At 36.8% G+C, this 21947-nt stretch overlaps 1 protein-coding gene across 1 annotated transcript in view; it reads right to left on the reverse strand.

The window, feature by feature from the left end:
• LOC145259956 (unconventional myosin-Ia-like) overlaps positions 1-21947 on the reverse strand; it is a 1146131-nt gene that overhangs the window by 206135 nt on the left and 918049 nt on the right. Inside the window, exon 7 of the mRNA XM_080117933.1 lies at positions 16763-16826. Within this exon, the coding sequence (XP_079974059.1) occupies positions 16763-16826 (64 nt within the window). The remainder of the gene's footprint in view (positions 1-16762; positions 16827-21947) is intronic.

A 21947-nucleotide genomic window follows, 5' to 3' on the forward strand; every position in this document is an offset into this window, starting at 1 on the left:
AATTATTGATAGTGTTTTCAGCTAGACGAGTGTTTCTTGTGAAAGTTTGGCGAGAGGGAGGGGACCATAGATTGTAGCTCAGTCGAACAAACACTTTCCATGAAAATAACGATAAAGCAGAGACAAACTCGCAACATCTCTTCTGTGAGATAGAGGTTGCAGCGAAGAGAAAAGGACATCTCCCAGGAGGCCACGGAGTCTATTTTGAACCCTATCAAGGCAGGACAAGTCCTTTCTAGCAGCTTCTGCTCAGATGTATTTTTTACTATTTGACTAAAAATGTTGAAAGAGCTACTAAGAAGAGAGTGGTACCATTAAAAAGAGCGACCTTTTTACTCCTGCACTTATTTTCCTACACAGCTACAACCATTCTCAATGCACTTTTGTAAGGAATTTAATAACGCATTTCTGCTTCTGACGCACGTCCATGATAGGGGTTGCTTCTAACAACACTTCTAACACTGTCAATATCTGCGACAGGAAGAGGAACCTTTCAGATCACGAATGCACGAGTTCAGTCATCATAACAATACAATTTGCAATCCCACTGATGCATTCAGGAAAGATAAAAAAAAAAAAATAGGAGAAATTGCTTTTGAAATGCTCCTTGTGTGTGTGTGATTTTTACATAATATAACAGGTGCCATAAAAAATATATATGGAATTTTGACATGTTGAAAGAAATTAAAAATAAGATGAATCAAACTTTTCAATTTAGGAAGTAAATGATTGTTTTATATATATATATATATATATATATATATATATATATATATATAGGAGAGGCGTGCAATAAGTAATGCCCCTGACCATCTTCCCATAGAAGTAGAGCAACAAAACTTGGCACAGTTTTTAGTCTTATAGCAGCAAGTTTTACTTTACTGTTCATCAAGGCCAGAGGTTTTGGGAAAATATCAGATATTTTGTAATTCATATGCGAAACTAGGAAAACACATAACCATGATTGAAACATTTTATGACTGTAAAAAAGTCTCCAAAATTGGCTCTGGATGATGGATGATCCGTTTAATGTGCGATCTTAAGGGCAAATGTCACATAATCCACTACACAATTCAGGTTTCCAACGAGCCTTCATTTGTTAGATTCTGATTGATAGTCGCTGAGATTTGGAACTTATATATATTCCTTCTGTCGATAGAGAGAGGGCCTGTGTGAGAGGATAGAGACTGACTCCAGGATTCTGAAGTCAGGAGTCAGTTTCTGTCGACAGAAGGAATTCGTGAAATCTTTGGACTTATTTGGGGATATATTTTAAAATTTTAACTTCCCCACAGATCCCATTTTTTACATATATTTTATACAATTATATATATATATATATATAGCTTAGAGAGTTAGGAGAAGAGAGTAAATTCAATTCTATAAGAAGAGACTTATCAGGATAATATAAAGCTCAACAAATTTCATTGGAGCTTACATAGGAAAGGTATACAAACATAAATGTTTGTATACCTTTATTAAATAAATGAACCATTCTATATTTACCAATATATAGTTTTTGCGACTTCATTTCCCACTCTTATTGTTTTATATATATATATATATATATATATATATATATATATATATATATATATATATATATATATATAAATGTATATATATATATATATATATATATATATATATATATATATATATTAGTGGCCTGACAAGGCCACAGGGGAGACAACCTAAGCAGTCAAACTGAAGCTGGCCTGCAGGACCCTATATATAAAAATGTAGGCAAATTTGGCATATTTTATTGGTCTGAAAATATAGGTTCTTTTTTATCATTTTCATAAAAATAAACCAAAGAATAGTATTATAATCTTAAAAAAAATCTGCAAATTTTCATGTAGTTTCGTCCCGTAGAACCAACGATATGAGCATTTCAATATTCAATTTGGCTATGAGTATATATATATATATATATATATATATATATATATATATATATATATATACATGAGGGGCGTGCAATAAGTAATGCTCCTGATCTACTTCCAGTTGTCTGATCTAGCTGAAATTTTGCATGTGCAATGATTTATATCTCTACGAGTTATGTGGCAAATTACAGCTCTGAACTAATTGTGGTTTCTGTTTTACAGGTGTTGAACTGAGTCAGGTGTGAAATGGAGTCTGTTGAATGTCGAGCAGTGATCCGGTTTTTGTATTTGAAAGGACGCCCACCACAGGAGACTTTTGATGAAATGAAATAAACTTATGGTGGTAATCACCCATTATATGACCTTGTAAAACGCTGGCATCGTGAATTCAAACATGGCCGGAAGTCTGTGGAAACAGTTCCCAGACCTGGTCCCCCTCCTTCTGCCATTGATGAGGCATCTGTCCGTCAAGTTAAGACTGCCATTTTGGAAGATCGGCGCATTACCATTTGCCAAACAGCCCAAGATATCAAGATTAGTACAGGGTCTGTGGAAACTGTCATTCATGACCATTTGCATATGCATAAGGTGTCTGCCAGATGGATTCCCAGGTTACTCACACCATTCCAGAAGTGAGAACGTGTCGAGTGCTCGAGGATGAATTTGGCGATGTGCCAAGAAGATGAGTCAAAGTTTTTCAAAAGACTGATTACACAGGATGAAACCTGGGTCCATCACTATGATCCAGAGATTAAAGCCCAGTCAATGCAGTGGAAGCACTTGGACTCACCACCTCCAAAAAAGGCAAGAGTGCAGCCCTCTGTTGGCAAGCTCATGCTCACAGTCTTCTGGGACCAGGATGGAGTAATGATGACAGATTTCCTGGCAAATGGTACCACGATTACAGGAGCCTATTATGCTTCACTTTTGAGGAAATTAAGGGAAGCTATCAAAATCAAGAGGCGGGGCAAGATCAGCAAAGGTACCCTCCTCCTGCAGGACAACGCTCCGGTCCACAACTCACATGTCGCCAGATCAGAAGCATGGGCATGTGGTTATGAAATCCTCCCCCCATACTCCCTACTCTCCTGACCTTGCACCCTCTGACTTTCACCTCTTCCCAGCCATTAAGTTGTTTTTAAAAGGAAAGCGTTTCCCAGATGATGCAGCCTTGATTTCTGAAGTCACGTCGTGGTTGGAGGACCAACTGTGGGTATTCTACAAAAACGGTCTCCAGAGCTGCATCAAACGATGGGAGAAATGCATAACTCTGAGTGGTTCCTATGTAGAGAAAGACTAATAACTGTGACAAGTTTCGTCGCTCTACTTCTATGGGAAGATGGTCAGGGGCATTACTTATTGCATGCCCCTCCTATGTATGTATATATTTCCCCAGAACCTCTGGGCTTGATGGAGAGAAGACTAAAACTTGCTGCTATGGTTTCAAATGATCTGAAATAACAGCAAGGTGAGACTTGATTCCAAATATTTCTCATATGTTATATCTTCCCTCATTTGGAAATAGGGCACGATTATGAACATCTCCAGTATCAAATAATTCTTATACACTGTGAAATTTACTTTATCTATGAAAACCAAATAGGAGAGTGTGCTGGCACACATTCATTTGCATATGTGGATAGTAATTACACATAAATAGGAAGACTTAGTTAGTCTGAGTGTGTGTTCACCAGAAGCCACTGAAGACCACCGAGAGCAGATATGTTTCTCCAGCAAAGACTCTCTTATTTGACACGATTATGTAAATATCCTGTAAATACACCTTTTCCTAATACACTTCTTATTTTATCTACCTTTGTTTGTTGAGTCGTCATTTGTATTGCTTTCTACGTTACTTGTTTCAACCTGCAAACTTAACAGTGGCGACGAGGATGAATGTCAAATATAACAGTTTGACGATGAAATGGAAAGAACTCACTAAAAAAAAAAAAGTACAACGCAACGGTTGACCTTTCTAAGGAATACAAGTTTTGATGAACGAAATAGTCGTAAAAACGGATTTTATGCTAAAGAGAAGTTCGACTCAAGCGGAAAAAATGAATAATTCAGCGAACATTGGAAAACTGTAAAATATTTTCCTCATGAAGTACAACACTAAAAGAAAGAAACGGTTGTTTCCCAAATTCCAAGAACAAAAACTACATTCAGGTTAAAAAAAAAAAAACTAACCTCGATTAATAATATTTTGTTTGCTAAAATACTAGTCAGAAAAAAAAGAGACAAACCAAAACCTTTAATTGCAGTCTCAAAGAAAAAAAAAAAAGCGACGATTTACGCCGTTTCCCGTGGAATCCATCTTAAAAAAAAAAAATAACAAACTGTAAAAGTGAATTTTTGTAAAATGACAAACAGATTCGTATTACTAAATTACAAGGAAGTAACATACGAAGAAAAAAGTTCGCCAGTGGATTTCCTAAATTGCTGTAAATACCAACTAAAGACTTTTTGGTAAACCAAATTTTTCTCTTCGGTATTTAAAACAAAAAAAAAAAAAATACCACGGTTAAACTAAAATCAGGGAAAGATTTTTTTTAAACTAAAGTTGTCACTGGATAACGGATATAAGACAGTAAAACGTCACGCAAAAAAAAAAAAAAAAAAAAATTTAGATGTAGTCCATACATTTTATTTTTTTCAATTGTAACTAGAGTTGAAAAACTTTTTTTTTCTATGGAAAGAGCTGTACTTAAGTTCGGCTGTTATTTATTAGGAAATGCCTAAAATGGAAAAGTAAATCGTATTTTGTGGTTTCAGCAAAAGCCTCAGTTCTTATGTTGTGGTTGGATGAGCTTGACTCGCTAGCGAAGTGAGAAAATATTATTCGAGCAGCGATATTACTATTGAAAACAGGAACTATGAACAATTTTTTTTTGTAACACAAGCCATTTTATATGGTACGGATATTGTGTTGCATGTGAAATTGTACAATTTTTCTTCGCAACTGCATTACTGCTACTGAAGGATACAAAAAAAAAATGGAAGATTTATCTAGAATGTTAATGCAATTTTTGCGGACGCAACAAAAGGCGCAATCCGAGCTAGATGCACGTAGAGAGGAGAAATTATTGAAATGGCAAATGGAACAAGAAGAAAGGCAGAAGAAATTACAACTTGAACAAGAAGAAAGGCAGAAGAAATTACAATTTGAATATGAAGAAAGGCAAAATGAACGTTTTGCTAAAACACTGGAACTATTAAAGACTAATCGAGAAAATGTCAACAGTACTAATTTCTCGCATACAACTACATTTAATAGCATGGACACATTTATTTATGTGCCGGAGGAAGAAAAGACTTTTGAAGCATACTATACAAGATACGAGAATGTATTTCAACTGGACTGCAAAAGTTGGCCAAATAGCCAGAAAGTGAGCCTTTTACTCAGGAAGTTGGGTGTAAGAGAACACAGCAAGTTCGTAGATTATATACTACCTAAAAAAACTACGGAATTAGATTTCATGGAAGCTGTAAAATTACTAAAAGAATTATTTAATCCGAATATATCTCTTTTTCATAAGAGATGGTTGTGTATGAATCTAAGGAAGATGGACAACCAAGATTATTTGACATACGCATCAGTTGTCAATAAAAACTGTGATAATTTTAAGCTAGCGGAACTAACAGTAGAAGATTTCAAATGCCTAATCTTCGCACAAGGGTTAGTCTCTACGAAAAATGCAGAAATACGCAGACAAGTGTTGTCTAAGCTGGAATCTGAGCAAGATTTAACACTTCAGAAATTAACAGAGGATTGTGAAAGGGCCATTACACTAAAAAAGGATTCAGAAAAGATAGAAGAATCTGGAGTGGCATATGTAAGAAAGGTTAGAAAACCATACACTCCAACCAAGAACTATAAAATAAAAGCAGTCAAAACGGAACGAGATATTCCAAATATAATAATTATAATTATAGTAAAGAATATAACAAGTCTCTTCCTAGATATAATTGTAAGAGATGCGCAGAAAGACATTGGGAATCGGATTGCCCTTATAAGAAGAAAAAATGCTACATTTGCAAGAAAGTCGGACACAAAAGCGATTGTTGCAGATATAAAGATTTCACCAGAAAGAGAGTACAGCAAACAAAATCAAATGAAAAATTAGACAAAAATCGGCGAAAATACATAAAAGCGGAAATATTTAAAACGGCAATAAAATTACAACTGGATTCAGGATCCGATATTTCTATAATAAACTTGAATACATGGAAAAAGTTGGGTAAACCAACCATGATGAAAACAAGTAAATCAGCTCGGATGGTAACTGGTGGTGAGATAAAATTTGAAGAAGTTATCCTTCTGATAAAATTGAAAGGGATTACGAAGAAATTAAAAATATTTGTATTGAAAAATCGCGAAAACCTGTTTGGAATAGATTTAATTGAGAAATTTGAACTCTGGGATAAGCCAATTAATACATTCTGTAAAAAAATAGAATGTACTACTCCAACAACAGAAAATATAAAAGAGGACTTAAAAAAATTATTCCCTGATGTATTTATGACTAAATTAGGTCGTTGCAATAAACTTAAGGCCTCGTTTGAACTTAAAGAAAACATCAGCCCAATTTTTAGAAAAAAGCGAAACGTTCCGAAAAGATTAATAAAGAATTAGACAGATTGGAACAGACAGGAATACTATCAAGAAAGGTGAAATCAGCGCTTGACAAACTATTGCCAAGGCAGGCAATTGTCTGAAACACTACACACATGATAAGAAAGAAATATAACTCGGGAAATCGAGTATATTTCAAGTGCTACAGGAATAACACTTCTTACTGGGAATGTGGAGTAGTGGATAAACGCATTGGTGATTGTACATACATGATTAAAGGTTCACAAAATATACATAAAAGGCACCTGAACCAAATAAAAAAACGCCACATTCAAGATGGTATTATACAACAGCATTCGAAGAGGAGGAAACCGTGGACATCATATGCGAATCCTTTAATTTGGAACCGCCTCAATATGCACCTGAACCCCGAAGATCAGGTACAAAAAGAAAGTTTAATGAACTATTAATGTTAAATCCCAAGAGAAAAAGATATTGAAATCTGTGCGACTTCAAATCTGGGGAGGAGGGTGTTGTGGTGGCACACATTCATTTGCATATGTGGATAGTAATTACACATAAATAGGAAGACTCAGTTAGTCTGAGTGTGTGTTTTCACCAGAAGCCACCGAAACTTAACAGAGAGATATAACATATGAGAAATATTTGGAATCAAGTCTACGCTTGGTGTTATTTCAGATCATTTGAAACCATAGCAGCAAGTTTTACTTTACCGTTCATCAAGGCCAGAGGTTTTTGGAAAATATCAGATATTTTGTAATTCATATGCGAGACTAGGAAAACACATAACCATGATTGAAACATTTTATAACTGTAAAAAAGTCTCCAAAATAGGCTCTGGATGATGGATGATCCGCTTAATGTGTGACCTTAAGGGCAAATGTCACATAATCCACTACACAATTCAGGTTTCCAACGAGCCTTCATTTTTTAGATTCTGATTGATAGTCGCTGAGATTTGGAACTTATAAAATTGCCAAAAAAGGTGGTATATCAATATATATATATATATATATATATATATATATATAGTTAGTAATTTATGAAATATATATGGCGATTAAGCTAGACTGAATATTCTGCGTTTCATCCAACTATAGGATTCGTCAGGCTTATGCGCGAATTCTGTCGTTGCTTCTTGTTTTTATATATGTTGAGGATTTCTAGTCGGCCAATCAGCTTTCTAGTATCCACCGCGCCCCTTCCTACCAGCCAATGGGCATGCATATATATATATATACACACACACACACACATACATACATATACGCACATACACACACACATATATATATATATATACATATACATATACACACACACACACTTGCTCATATCTTTGGTTCTATGAGACGAAACTACATGAAAATTTGCAGGCTTTTTGAAAATTATAATACTATTCTATGGTTAAAATTTTATGACAATGGTAAAAAAGAAGCTATACTTTCAAACCAATAAAATATGTCCAAATTTGCCTACATTTGTATATATAGTGCCCTGGCAAGCCAGCTTCAGTTTTGCTGCGTTGGGATGAATTTTGCTTTGGGTTTGTTTGTTTTTTTGCTTAGTTATCTCCCCTGTGACCTTACCAGACCACTAATAAATATACCACTTTTTATGGCAATATTATAAGTTCCAAATCTCAGCGACTATTGATCTAAATTAAACAAATCCGAGCTCGTTGCAAAGCTAATAACCTGAATTGTGTAGTGATCTGGAATAACAGCAAGGGGAGACTTGATTCCAAATATTTCTCATATGATATATCTCCCCTCTTTGGTTTTCATACATAAAGTAAATTTCACAGTGTATAAGTATGATTTGATATTGAAGATATTTCCAAACGAGGGGAGATATATCATATGAGAAATATTTGGAATCAAGTCTCCCCTTGCTGTTATTTTAGATCACTACACAATTCAGGTCATTAGCTTTCCAACGAGCCCTCATTTGTTAAATTTTGATCAATAGTCACTGAGATTTGGAACTTATAATATTGCCATAAAAGGTGGTATATTTATTAGTGGCCTGGTAAGGCTACAGGGGAGACACCTAAGCAAAAAAAAAAATAATCCTATTAATATTTTGCTAGTGTTTTTCCTCTGAGGAGATGTACTTACATTGAAAATCCATGGATTAAGAAAATTATTTTAAACATTGTATTCTTTGTTTCAAACAATAAATTTTTATTTTGAAAAGTAATTCTTCTAAATGAAATTTGAATATATAAACTCTAATTTTATTTGCTCAATCTAGTATATTAAGCAATTTATTTGGCAGGGATTATGTTATAAAAATATTACCTTCCAACAATATTTTGTAAGACTTTAAAGCACTAGATTCACTAACCTGTAATCTAATTCATTTCATTATATATATATATATATAAGCGAGATAAGACAGATTAAAAATCAGATGAAAATAGATACTTGAGGTAATACTTTCAGCGTGATCCTAGCCAAAAAGGAGAAGCTTTATATTTAAGAATAGAGCAATATATAAGCTTAGTGGTTAAATTTAAATTCTGAAAATCAAAATATATATGTATATATATATATATATATATATATATATATATATACATATGGAGCATAGGGCTCCGAGGAGGGTAGTACCTTTGTTGTCCGGCATGCTGCTGCCTACCTTGTAGGGTGGACGAGCATCACTGGTCCCCACTCATCCCTAAATCTCTCACATGTTGACTTCAAGCGTCATTTCCCGGTAAACTGCTTCAGCTGGCGGGCTAAACCATGGTGTCTAACATTGCACCACTGGGCATACGAACTTCATCTGAGGTCACCGGCCAGAGGGAATGGGCTTCATGATGAGCTCATTGGCCAATATGTTCCCCGTGCCTCCGGGGAAGGTTTTTGGAGCCAGAGGCTAGGACAAGGACAGTCTGACGTAAAACCTACGACCTGTGGACCTTGCTGTGACCGTCCCAGTTTGCTGGGCCATGACAGATGAGCCATGGGCGTAAAGGGTGGGACCAGTACCGTGCATGCTGCACTTCACCATAAAAATCCACTGCACAACTTTACCAAGTCCTGTAGTGATGGGAATGAGGCGAAAACGGCAGATGGAAGATGATCACTGGAAGCCGCACCTCCAAATCCTGCATGTAGGCGGTTCAGGATATTGGTCGCCTGATGCTGACCCTGGAGATGACAACATCACTCGACAGCAGCCTTATCTAAGAACAGCACTGCTTGCTCCACAAGGAGAGTGGCCTAGAAAATGTGGCTTAACCAAAGTTCGTTTCCGTCACCCCCAGTTGGCTTGCCACAGTCAACGGGCATCTCCCAATGCAGTCGAAATACTACAAAGAAAGGAAAGTATGCACCCACCTGTAAGAGTGCAAAAGCACTGAAGCTGGCATGTTGGAACATCAGAACTATACTAGATAAAGACGACAACAACAAACCTGAGCGTCGCTCTGCTTTGATTGCACTTGAGCTGTCCAGGCTGGATATCGGCATCGCTGCGCTTAGTGAGGTTAGCTTCACTGTGGTCAGCAGCCTTCAGGAACATGGCGCCGGATACACCCTCTTTTGGTCTGGGGAACCAGCAACAGAGGGCCATTTCTCGGGCGTCGGCTTCCTGGTCAGAACCTCCATCGCTTTCACACTGGAAAGCCTTCCAACTGGTCATTCTGACCGCATCATGTCAATGTGCCTTCCTCTGAGGAATAAGGAATTTGCTACGCTTCTCAGTGTGTACGCCCCAACTCTTCAAACTGAACCTGCAGAAAAAGACAGATTTTACTCAGTACTGCTGCTGGAGTTTTGCATGGAGCTGCAACTTGTCATCACAAACACCATCTTCCAGCAAAAAGACAGTAGAGACAAACTGGAGTCATCCTCGGTCCAGACATTGGCACTTCATAGATTACATCCTTGTACGCCAAACAGACCGTAGAGATGTCTTACACACCCGAGTGATACCCAGTGCAGAATGCCATATGGACCACTGCCTAGTGTGTTGCAAAATCCGGCTGCACTTCAAACCTAAACCAAGGAAGGGAGGGCCACCCAGGAAAACATACAAGCTTAGCAAACTACGATCAGCTGAAGTGAGATCTGTCTTCCAGGCAGGCTTGCAGTCCAAGCTCAAAAACGTCAGTGGCCCAGAGGAAGTTTCCTCACCTGAGCGACTCTGAGATCAACTGAAAACAGCCATACTGCAGACATCTGAAGAGGTCCTGGGGTTTTCCACTAAAAAGAACCGGGATTGGTGTGATGAAAACAATGAAGAAATACGTGAATTGTTGGAGAGGAACAGATCAGCCCTTCGCGCCTACCTGGCTCATCTGTCCTGTCCGCTAAGGGGAGCAGCCTTCTGTCACATCTTCAGCAACCTCCAGCGTAAGCTTAGAATCTTAAAGAACGAGTGGTGATCGAACCTCGCAGTAAGAACGCAGCAGTATGCAGATGCTGCTGACTACAGAGGCTTTTATGAAGACTTCAAGACAGTGTATGGTCCCACACACCACGCCCAGAGTCCACTGTATAGCGTGGACGGCCAGATGCTCCTCACGGATGAAGCATCTATCCTGAACAATTGGTCTGAGCATTTCCAAACTTTCTTCAGAGCTGATCTGGTCATTCAGGACTCAGCAATCCTTCACATCCCTCAACTGCCAGCCAAAGTGGAACTGGATGAACCTCCCTGTATGGAAGAACTCAATGGGGCCATAAAACAGTTGAAGAGTGGAAAGGCAGCAGAAATCGACGAGATCCCACCAGAGATCTGAAAATATGGAGTCCCAGCAGTGCATAGTAGACTCCACGAGCTCCTTGTCTGTTGTTGGGAGCAAGGAGAACTCCCACGGGACCTCCGTAATGCAGTCATTGTTACCTTCTATAAAAACAAGGGCGAAATGTCAGGCTGCTCTAACTACTGGGGAATCACACTGCTCCCCATTGCAGGTAAAATCCTTGCCCATTTGCTCCTAAACAGACTGATATCTTCCATCACAGAAGACCACCTCCCAGAAACGCAATGCGGTTTTAGAGCAAACAGGGGTACCACGGATATGGTCTTCATCCTCAGACAACTGCAAGAGAAGTGTCGTGAACAAAAAAAGGGACTCTACATAATATTTGTGGACCTGACCAAGGCATTTGATACAGTGAGCCGGAAACTTCTCAACATGATAGTTCAGTTGCATGAGAACCAAAGCAGTCAGGTCAGAGTAAATAACAACCTCTCAGAACCCTTTCTCATTGTCAATGGCATAAAACAGAGATGCATTCTGGCACCGACTCTGTTCCGCATCTTCTTCAGCACGATGCTCAAGCAGGCGACTGAAGATTTTGACGATGACGATGCTGTCGCCTCAACGGCAGTCTGTTCAACCTCAAAAGGCTGCAAGCCCACACAAAGACATTCGAACAACTGATCCGAGACCTCCTCTTTGCTGACGACACTGCCCTTGTTGCCCACACCGAAACAGCCTTGCAGCGCCTCACATCCTGCTTTGCAGGGGCTGCTCAGCTCTTCGGACTCGAGGTCAGCTTGAAAAAAATGGAAGTTCTCCACCAACCACATCACCTTTGGTGAGACTAAGCTGAAGACTGTTCACCAGTTTACCTACCTGGGGTGTACCATCACATCAGATGCCAAACTCGACAGAGAAGTAAACAACAGACTGGCCAAAGCAAACAGCGCTTTTGGCAGATTGTACAACAGTCTGGAAAAACAGATACTTAAAAAATTGCACAAAAATCAGTGTGTACAGAGCCGTAGTACTCTCCACCCTCCTGTACGGCTCTGAGTCTTGGACAATTTACCACCACCAATTACGACTCCTCAAGCGTTTTCATCAGCGCTGTCTCCGTACCATTCTCAACGTCCACTGGAGTGACTATGTCACCAATGTTGAGGTCATCGAGCGGGCGGAAATCACCAGCATCGAGGCCATGCTGCTGAAGTCACAGCTATACTGGGTTGGGCATGTCTCCAGAATGGAGGATCATCGCCTGCCCAAGATAGTCCTATATGGTGAACTCTCTAATGGCCGTTGTGACAGAGGGGCACTGAAGAAAAGATATAAAGACGCTCTGAAGAAGTCCCTCAGTGACTGCCATATTCACCACCTCCAGTGGTCTACTCTCGCTGCTGATTGTGTTACCTGGCGACATACTGTCTACCAGGCTGTTGCCTCCTTTGAGATCTCCCGCACAGAGAATCTGAGGGAGAAGTGCTGCAGGATTAACATTTAGGAAGCCTCAGCAGCCACACCTGACGTGACTTTTGACTGCAGCCGCTGTGGCCAAACCTGCTTGTCCCACATCGGGTTCGTCAGCCACAAGCGTGCCTGCAGTCGACATGGAAAACCCCCTTCATAGAATCTTCATTTGTGAAGTACTGCCAAGAGAAGATTATATATATATATGTGTGTGTGTGTATGCTTGAGGCAATTGCTGGTCAAGCTACATTGAAAAGCTGTGATACAACGCAATAATGTGTTTTTGGATATATAGAGAAAAAGCGATAATTTTTAAAGACATTTTTAAAAAATTTTTTAGCTATTTCTTAAGTTCTCAAAAATCAATTATGGATGCATGTGTTTTATAATGAAAAACATATTACAGAATAAACTCGTTACATTTTTGTGTAAATGATTAATGGCTACACCTCTACTCCCACCAACCCTTGTTGCTTCACTTAAATTACTGCCCATCTAGCCAAAAGTCGCATGCGGCTATTCATTTATTTAATTTGGCAGATGTGTTTTTTTTTTTAACCCTCTTTCTCTCGGGTTCGTCCTTATCACTTCTTTCCATTTTTTTCTTGTGATTCTTCTGCTAACTACCTCATCTGTTCCACATCTACTAAACCAACAACTCTTATTCATTCCTTCAATCAGATCAAACCAACAAAGTTGTTTTTTACACATGAGTCATCACTTATCAAGGCTCGAAGGCCACTCAAGGATAAGAATTAATGAGTGTAAGGTGGTCACTGGGATAACAGCGTATTAATAGTTAGGGGTAGAAATGGATTATTTAGGGGGAATGGTGGCTCAATAAGAACTTGTTTACATTGGACTTGAAGATGACCATATTGTAGTCAGCTGGAAAGCAGGCCAGCAGAACGGAGTTCCACAGGTGGGCAGTTCTAGGAAGAAGCTTTGTTCGTGGAATTTGCGTTTAGATTTAGGCATAGATAGAGAGTGGGGAAAAATGTTGATAGTGGTTGTAGCTAAACAAGTGTTTGTCATGAATGATTTACAAAGGTGGGGGGGGACAAATAGTGAAACTCAGATGAGCATTTGCCATGAAAATAATGATAAAGCAGAGACAGGCTTGTAACAGCTCTTCTATGAGAAAGAGGTTGCAGGTAAGAAAAAAGGCATCACCTACTAAGTTTTAAAGTCGGTTATGAACTGTGTCATGGCAGGATAAGTGCTTCAAGCAGCTCCTGCACAGATATGACAAGAGTACTCCACTCTTTATCTGTGCCTAAACCTAAACGTAGATTCCATGAACAAAGCTTCTTTCTTAGACTGCACGCCTGTGGAATTGTCTTCCGTTTTCCTACTTTCCAGCTGACTACAATATGGTTGTGTTCAAGTCCAACGTAAACAAGTTCTTGATAATCCGTTCCACTTAAGTTAACAAATTTACCGAATTTCCATTACTAACGATTACTATATTGTCCAATTGACTACTGTACACTCTTTAACCCTTATCCTCGAGTGGTCTCTGGGCCTTGATAAGTGGTTATGCCTATGTAAAAAAAATATTTTTAGGGTGTATTTGGCTCTTATACAGGTAGACACTTGCATCGGGAGTTAGATACCTTCTGGAGCGGTAAAAAGATGCAGCTATGTTTCCGGCGGCATTGGCAACAGATTTGATGCAAATTTTCCATTTCAGGTCAGGGATCAAGGAAACCTCATTTAGACGAGAGCCATGTTCTGCACACATCTCCCTACATATTATTTAGATTTAATCTTTCTCTCATGTTGTTAACTCTAAGCCTGTCTACGAAACTCACATTACACATCAATCATATCATTTCTCTCCATGCAACCCTCACTGACCGGGTTTCACTTCCATACATCATCATTATAGTAAAGAGTGTCTGCTCTTTTTTTTTTTACTTACGATTTCTGCCTCACAGACGGGACGACGATGACAAGCAAGATATAGTTTCTTATGATTAATGTTTTATCTTCCTCTCGGATAACGTGACGATTTCCAGGTTAAGAATGGCTTTCTTGGTCAGATTGACATAGTCTACTTATCCAACCAAATGGACAGCAGAAATCGGAAGTCAAAAAGAGTAGGCAATCTTGACTATTACATTGCACACATATGCTAATGCTCAGCTGGTTAGTGATGACAAAAGCTCCCAGAACTTTATTCACTCTTTACTGTTGCAATCACACTAGCATCTGTTTCACTCCGTTCACCAAGGTTACAAAACTTTTGAATAACCTCAACAGTTTCACCATTTAAATGTACTTTCTCCACATCTCAGTTCTCATCCGTCTTTATTGTCTTACACTTATTGCATGCGAACTGTTTGTCATTTCTCAATTTACTTGCACTTCCACTGCACTTCTTGTATAATTGATGCTTTTTTTTTTTTTTACGAAGAAGTCATCACCGGAGGCCACTCAAGGATAAGGGTTAATGAGTGTACAGTCGTCAATGGGACAATATCGTAGTAATCGTGAGTAGTGGAAATTTGGTAAATTGGATTACTTAAGGGGAACAGCTCATCAAGAACTTGTTTGTGTTGGACTTGATGACGATCATCTTGTTGTCAGTTCGAAAAACAGGAAAACGGAACAGAGTTTCACAGATGCGCAGTTCTAAGAAAGAAGCTTTGTTCATGGAATCTACGTTTAGGTTTTGGTACAGATAAAGAGTGAGGGAAATTATTGATAGTGGTTTCATATGGACGAGTGTTTTTATGGCAAGAAATTAGGCTTTACCAAACTCCCTTTCCTCAAACTGAGCAGGGGAACTTTCCCCTTTCTGGAGCTTTTCAACACTACAACTCTCAACTTGGCCTTTTGGGTCAAGATCAAAGTGTAGTGTCTGTTCCGACAGATACTGCAAGCAAAGACCATATGTGGGGGCGACCCCACATATAAGACCTTGGTCAATGTAGGGGCAACCCTTCATACCAATTGTCACTATCCAGCTCCCCTACTCCCCGGGGAGTTGGTCCCCATTTCCCCTTCACTCCTCACATTAAAAATCGGCCTTGTGCCTAATTTGCTTGGTGGGGGAGCAAATAAATACCATCTGTTCTGGCAGATACTGCAAGCAAAGACCATATGTGTGGGCGACCCCACATATAAGACCTTGGTCAATGTAGGGGTAACCCTTCATACCAATTGTCACTATCCAGCTCCCCTACTCCCCGGGGAGTTGTTCCCCATTTCCCCTTCAGTCCTCACATTAAAAATCGGCCTTGTGCCTAATTTGCTCGGTGAGGGAGCAAATAAATACCATCTGTTCTTCAGATGCTGCACTTCCATTTCTTGTTCTCTTTCGGTGGAGGATCAGTCCTTCAAGACTGAGACAATTTTTTTTATGTTTGTACCTTTTTTCCACGTTAAAAAACGACCCTGGTGTCTAACTCTGTCCCGTGGGGAGGCATTGTAAATAGGTACAATCACTAATCATCACGTTGGTATTAGTAACGTTCAACAAGACTTTCTAAGTCTTCAAAAAAGAAAGAAACAAACAAGTTCTTGTCCAGAATTTTCTCCATATTAAAAACAAAAATAAAGAAAAATTCTGTATGATGTACATATCAGTGACAAAACGAAAATATCATATTCCAAAAATCACGTAAACTGATCAAGTAGTTTTATTTTTAAATAAGAAAATCAAATTATATTAGTATCCAAGGAGTGACTGTCTTGCCTGTCATTTTGAAAAATAAAAAAAAGACAACAACAACAAAAAAAAACAAACAATAATTCATCCTAGATTTATGTTGTAATGCCTACAAATTCTCATTAATCACTTAAAAATGATTTTCTTTATAAAAAATAAAGCTATTTGAGCATTTTATATGATTTTTGGAATATGATATTTTCGTTTCATCAAGGTTACATATGTCATACGGATTTAAAAAAAAAAATTGTTTTTTAATTTAGGATAAATTCTGGGCAAAACCCCACAAATCTATAACGGAAAAAAAAAGACATTTTAAAAAATCATTAAAAAAATAAAAAGCATTAAAAAATATTAATAAAATCCATTAAAATTCAAAATAAATGAAACAATTTTTGTCCTTTACTCACAGTTTGTTATTACGCCCCCAATTGGATCGCCTTTGAAGTTAAATTCTATGTCCATGTATTTTCCCTGTAGAATAAATGAATAAATAAATAAATAAAGAATCTTTAAAACAATAAAAAAACAACAACATATATATATATATATATATATATATATATATATATATATATATATATATATATATATATATATATATATATTATATTTCTGTTAGTCTGTTTATCTGTCCGTTCCACTTTTTCTCAGAAACTACTAGGCCGATCTGTCTGAAATTTTGCATGGACATTTTTATGATAAGATACAGTGAACTAATTATTATACACAGAGATTAAGAGGGATTAGCATCTAACTTCTATTTCTCGGAAACTACCGAGCCGATCTGGCTGAAATTTAGTACAATAAAGTGCAGCAAACTAAGTATTAGGTTATCCGTTTGATGCACAGTTAGGGATTAACAGGGATTAGTATTCACGTTCTACTTTTTCTAAGAAACTACTGAGCCGATCTGGCTGCTAATTTTGTTGGACCTTTGTGATTATTAACTAAGCCTAATGGTGTCCGTTCAATACAAAGTTAAGAATTAATAGCGATTGATAAGGATTAGTATTCAATGCAAAATTCAGCACAAATTTAACCATATTCAATCATCAATTTGGCATAAAGCACTCGTTCTAAGTCAACGGTCTATAACTTTTTCCCATTTTTAACAAGTCTAGTTCTATTATATTTGCAGACATCGTTTTTTTTTTTTTTCTTTTTTTAAATCTTTGCAGAGTTTTTGAATTTTGTTGTCGTGAATTACTGTCGAATTTGCACCGAGATGAACTTGGAATGACAACTTGCAGCCAAACTAAATCTAATTTTGGCTGCTAGGCCACAGGCAATTGAGCAGACGACACAAACACACTCATATATTACTGAATATAGTGACAGCTTATACACATGGAGCCTTTTGAACTCTTATTACTGCTTTACTTTTGGTTGTTCATTTCACAAATAAAATTGATATACTAGCGACATTTCAAAAGTAACGCCTCCTATTTTTTATTCTGTCCGAATGGATCAGAGGGAATTGCAAACTGTATTGTTATCTTGACTGAACTTATGCATTCAAGGCCTGGAGATTTCATCTCTCTGGTGCATATATTGACGGTGCGAGACTAAGAAATGAACAGCTGTCAAGGATGTGCGCTAGAAGCAGAGATGCGTTGTTGAATTCCTGGCAAAAGCGCATTGCAAATTGTGGTGACTATGATGAAAAAATAAATTCTAAGGCAAAAATGTAGCTTGTTTTGATGGTACCACTTTCGTCTTCAGAGCTCTTCAACTTTTGTAGTAAAAAAAAAAAAGAGGTTTTAATTTTGGAAGGATCCTCACAGTTATGCAGTAAAATATTTTGTCACCTGTTATCTCATACAATTTTTTTTTTTATGGAAATCACCCTAGACAAGGTGTGTAGCCACTTGATGTAAGAAGATGTAACTAAACTAGGCTTTTGTATGACGAAATTTCAAAAAATTATGATTTTGAATGAAAGAAACAGAAACAAGCTTTTTTAACGTCTGGTCTAATGTTATATATATATATATATATATATATATATATATATATATATATATACTAGCAAAAGTACCCGTCGTTGACTTGGTTCAAAAACAGCCTACAGAAAATGGACTCTGATTTATGAAAGTATGATAGGTTATGAAAAGGAAGGGTTGTAAATTTGGGTTGAATTTGGGGGTATCCAAACCAAAGCAAAATATGATGAAAGTAAAAATAAAATAGATAAACCCCATAATTTATTATACCATACCTGTTCACACTGAAACACTTATCACAATATTCTGTGGATCTATATTAAAAAACCTTGTTAAACTTTGTGACATATTTCCATTCTATGGAGGTCAGGTGCGAACGAACACCCCATAATTTTATTATACCATATTTCTTCAAACTGAAACATAATTATCAAAGTATATTTACGCAGATAGATATGAAAAGTCTTTATTAAAGTTTGTGCTTATTTCCATTCTATGGAGGCCAGGCGCGAACACAGACCCCACAATTTTATTATACCATCTCTATTTAAGTTAAAACATACTTATCAAAGTATTCTTATGTACATCTATATCAAAAACACTTGTAAACGTTTATTTTTAATTTTTAAATTTTTTATTTCGATACTTTGTGGACCAGGCGCGAACACAGACACCACAATTTTAATGAACCGCCGTTCTGCCAGATCAAACATACCCATTCCTGTGTCTCGATACATCTTCTATCATTATATGTAATCAGTTTTTTTAAAATACTCAACCATATAGGAGCCTATTCATGACCAGACACACACGCACATACACACACACATTCAGCTTTATATTATATATATATAATTTGGTGAGTTAGAAAAGAGTAAATTCAATTCTATCAGAGGAGACTTATTGAGATAATATAAAGCTCAACAAATTTAAATGGAGCATATAGGAGACATTAAGAGTGGAAAATGAAGTCACAAAAAAGTATATATTGGTGTATATAGAATGATTCATTTATTTAATAAGGGTATACATGCATTTAATTGAGAGATAAAGGGGGCTCTTTATACCAAGGTATTTCGAAGCTTAATGCTTCTCATCAGAAGAGCAGAGATGATGCTAGGTAACATAATGGGGATGTGACGTCTAGCGAGGGTTGGTTGGTTGTTTTTGTTTTACGGCATATCAACCCTTTTCGGGTTATTTAATGCCGAATCCAAAGATTTTGAAGAAAATTTTTTTTAATAGAATATATTTGTTGTTTTCACGTCGGTTTCTATTTAACCCATAGTTGGGACCCTAACAGGTACTACCACTCCGGGTGAGAGTGGACCTGGGAGCAATGGTAATTAAAGGGTGGCTCCACACTCCCCAAAGCCCACAAGTTGGAGCCTTACCACCGGATATAGTTTAAGGTCATATCCAGGACCCCCATTGAGGGACTTTTACCCTCTGCAGGGGGGGGGGGGGGCAGTCGGCGTATTCTAATGCCCCACCGACAGGGCCAGTCTAGCGAGGGATTCATCAGGAATGAAATAAATCAACAAAATTACTGATGTTGTTTGATCTCTAAGATAAAGGAGGAGTGTATTACATAATGTGTAAAAGTCAAATAGGGGTTCTATCATAGCCTTAAAGAATGTAGGTAGTTTATGTGTTTAAACTCAAGGGGAAAGTATAGGGGTGGTTGGGTAGTGGTTCTATTATGTAAGATGAATAGTGTCTATGCAGGGGGTTTACGCTAAAAGGTATTTTATCAACAGAGGTAACCGAGATAACGTAATCAATATCAAATCAATAAATAAGTAAAAATTAAGTTTAGAAGCCAAAAGCTTCAGTAAATTTAAAGTGAATATAAATATTAATATTTATATAGTAATCCCAACCAATTAAAAAAGCTCAATACAACCGAGATAGGAATTATAGAAGAACATAAATTTATGATTGTAAATTATATTTCACATGAATTTAATGTTCGACAGGATACTCAAATAAGATATATTAAAATAAATATATAAAATTTTTTTTATATATCTTATTGGAGTATCATGTCAAGCACTAAATTCATGTAAAATATTATTTACAATCTTAAATTATTATTATTATATTATATTACTAGCGGGGGTACCCGACCATGCCCGGTTGTTTGGAGGTGTGTGGTTAAGTGGGGTTGGGGTGGGGGTAAAGTAAAGAATAAGCGAACTAATAACCCTAAAAACGATGTTAAACTAAAAAATCGGCAAAACAAAAACACACACAAAAAAATCAATGGAAAAACAAAAAGCATAAATCAGGGGGAAAAATTATGGATGTGTTCGGGAAAACAAAAACAAAAAACAAAGCGAAAAAAATGGCATAAATAACCCTTCGATTCGGTTAACTCCATGGTTCATTTCATCCAGTCCATTCCAGTTTTTTTTAATCAACTACAAAACGAAATAAAGCGAAAAAAATGACATAAATAACTCTTCAATTCGGTCAACTCCATGGTGCATTTCACCCAGTAGAATTAAAATTCCATTCCAGTTTTTTTTAAGCAACTACGAAGTAAAGAAACCCCAAATTGGTGTTCCTTTGTAACTGTCTCTTGTGGACGATCCCGCAATGGTGTTAAATGGTGGCGGGGGAAGGAGGAATTTATTAGAGAGAAAAGATTTTATCACTTCTATTGATTTTAACCGATTTTGGCAGTGAACTCTCAGCAGATAGAATATAGGAATCTACGATTATCGAGGAAGTGGATAGGTAATAGGCCTATAACACACCTCAGATATTGTGCTGCAGTTTATGCATATTACATTTGCATGAAATGTCTTGATTTTTAATCTTATTAAGGTCAAAATCAGAGGGGAAAAATGAGTTCATTTTATATATATATATATATAAGGATATTATATTATATTATTATATCATATTATATTATATTATTATTATGTTGTTCTTATTCTTCTTCTCTGCTTGTCTCTCTAAAGAAGTTTTGAGTATTTTATTAAAAATATGTAATAATAAAATTAAAAAATACAATTTAAATTCCCCAAGATACTATGTTCAATATATTGCAGACTTACCACTATCGAATTCATGATTACAAAAAATGGATTCAACTATATAACAGTGAAAAAAAAATAAAGAAAATGAAAACCCAAGATCCCCCAAACAAGGAACCTTTACTTAAATTTTGAAATAGAAAACGAAGATTATCAGCTGTTTACTATGTAGCTGCTTTATAAATTTAAAAACAGTATAATTGTTAAATTCATGGCTCACCAGTGGAAAATACTCCTTCTCCAACAAAAAAAAATGTAGACACAATCAAAATACTATTATTTCACCAATAAATATTAATTTGTTATGTACTTAACTTTGCCACTGTGGTTATTTCCTTTAGATTTTATTACTAAGCAATACAGAAAGAAAGATAATATGCATGTGCACATATGCATAATATCGAACAATTATAAATCCAATATATAATAAAATAATTATTAATGATAAATAGTGTGATAATATTTAACAATAACCAACACAAATGTTGATTTATATTTCAGAAATGATTTAACAAGTACGCAAACCTGTCTGACTGCATGACTTATTTGATCGCCTATTTCTTTTTTTTCTTTCTCCTGAAGATGAGATATACCTCGAAAATTTG

This window comes from Euprymna scolopes, chromosome 35, assembly GCF_053919585.1.
Source record: "Euprymna scolopes isolate OS-2025 chromosome 35, ASM5391958v1, whole genome shotgun sequence".
NCBI lineage: Eukaryota > Metazoa > Mollusca > Cephalopoda > Sepiida > Sepiolidae > Euprymna > Euprymna scolopes.